General features: G+C 45.2%; 1 protein-coding gene across 1 annotated transcript in view; it reads right to left on the reverse strand.

Moving 5' to 3' along the window:
* Window positions 1–253: 253 nt before the first annotated feature.
* The window catches only part of LOC113223064 (solute carrier family 2, facilitated glucose transporter member 14-like), a gene marked incomplete at both ends in the record, with an annotated part of 3,660 nt that continues 2,396 nt past the window's right edge, over window positions 254–1,517 (reverse strand). The window contains 2 exons of the mRNA XM_026452651.1: window positions 254–416; window positions 1,317–1,481. Coding sequence (XP_026308436.1) covers window positions 254–416; window positions 1,317–1,481 — 328 coding nt within the window. The remainder of the gene's footprint in view (window positions 417–1,316; window positions 1,482–1,517) is intronic.

Below are 1,517 nucleotides of genomic sequence, written 5' to 3' on the forward strand. Positions count from 1 at the left end.
GAGGCTGAGACAGGAGAATTGCTTAGAACCCAGGAGGCGGAGGTTGCAGTGAGCCGAGATCGCACCACAGGCTGGGCAACAGAGCGAGATTCTGTCTCGAAAAGAGAAAAAACAAGGAAGAGTAATCAGAACCGTCTTCACTTGGATTCTGATGGTCAGGGAAAGGGTACGACAGAAAATAGGTCCAGCACCCTCATCCTTAAAACCAACCACAACCATATACTTCGTATACTAAAGAGTGAAAGATACTCACTCCGCTTAGCATTCTCCTCTTCTTTTCTGTTAATGAGCAAAAATCTGGGACTTTCAGGGCAACATGGAAGGGTTGCACTTTGTAGGATAGCAGGAAGGATGGTGAAACCCAATAGCACCGGCCATAGCTCTTCAGACCCAAGGATGAATTCCAGACCAAAGATCTAGAAACCACACAAAGATAATGCTATAAACCCCATACTTCATAGGCCACAAGTTCATTAAAAAACAAGTTGGCTGGGTGCAGTAACTGACACCTGTAATTCCAGGAAGGCTGAGTCAGGTGGATCAGGAGTTGAAGACCAGCCTGGCCAAGATGGTGAAACCCCGTCTCTACTAAAAATACAAAAATTAGTCAGGCGTGATGGTGGGCACCTGTAATCCCAGCTACTCAGGAGGCTGAGGCAGAGAATTACTTGAACCCAGGAGGCGGAGGTTGCAGTGAGCCAAGATCGTGCCACTGTCCTCCAGACTGGGTGACAGAGTGAGACTCCATCTCCAAAACAAAACAAAACAAAAGTTCAGAAAATCATACATTATTTTACCATTGGAAAAAATAAAAAAATTGCCAGGCACAGTGGCTCACGCCCATAACTCAGCATTTTGGGAGGCCAAGGCGGGTGGATCACCTGAGGTCAGGAGTTTGAGAACAGCTGGGCCAACATGGTGAAATTCTGTCTCTACTAAAAATACAAAAATTAGCTGGATGTGGTGGTACGCACCTGTAATCCCAGCTACTCGGGAAGCTGAAGCATGAGAATAACTAACCCAGGAGGCAGAGGTTGAACTGAGATCGTGCCACTGCACTCCAGCCTGGGGGACAGAGTGAGACTCTGTCTCAAAAATAAATAAATAAATAAAAAAGGAAAAAAGAAATTGTGTTTCTTTTCCTTTCTCTACTCAACCTGCTTCTTGAGCTACTATCTATGAGCTATAGTAACAATATCTAAAACTTCCATATATAATTGAACATATGCCAGATATTCTTCAGTGCTTTATCTATGTTAACTTTTTTAATGATCCATGAAACTAACACTCATTAAGTATGAGAAGTTCTAGAGTACCTGGGCCACCAGAATTCCAATCACGATGCCCAGCTGGTTGAGAGTGCCAAAGGCACCCCGCAGGGCAGTAGGCGAGACCTCTCCAATGTACATAGGCACAAAACCTGTGCACAGTCCACAGAAGAGGCCAATAACCAAGCGGCCCAAGATCAGCATTTCAACCGACTCAGCTATTTTACACAGTCCCATAAGGCAGCCACC

Source organism: Piliocolobus tephrosceles, unplaced genomic scaffold (genome assembly GCF_002776525.5).
Source record: "Piliocolobus tephrosceles isolate RC106 unplaced genomic scaffold, ASM277652v3 unscaffolded_38371, whole genome shotgun sequence".
Taxonomy (NCBI): Eukaryota; Metazoa; Chordata; class Mammalia; order Primates; family Cercopithecidae; genus Piliocolobus; species Piliocolobus tephrosceles.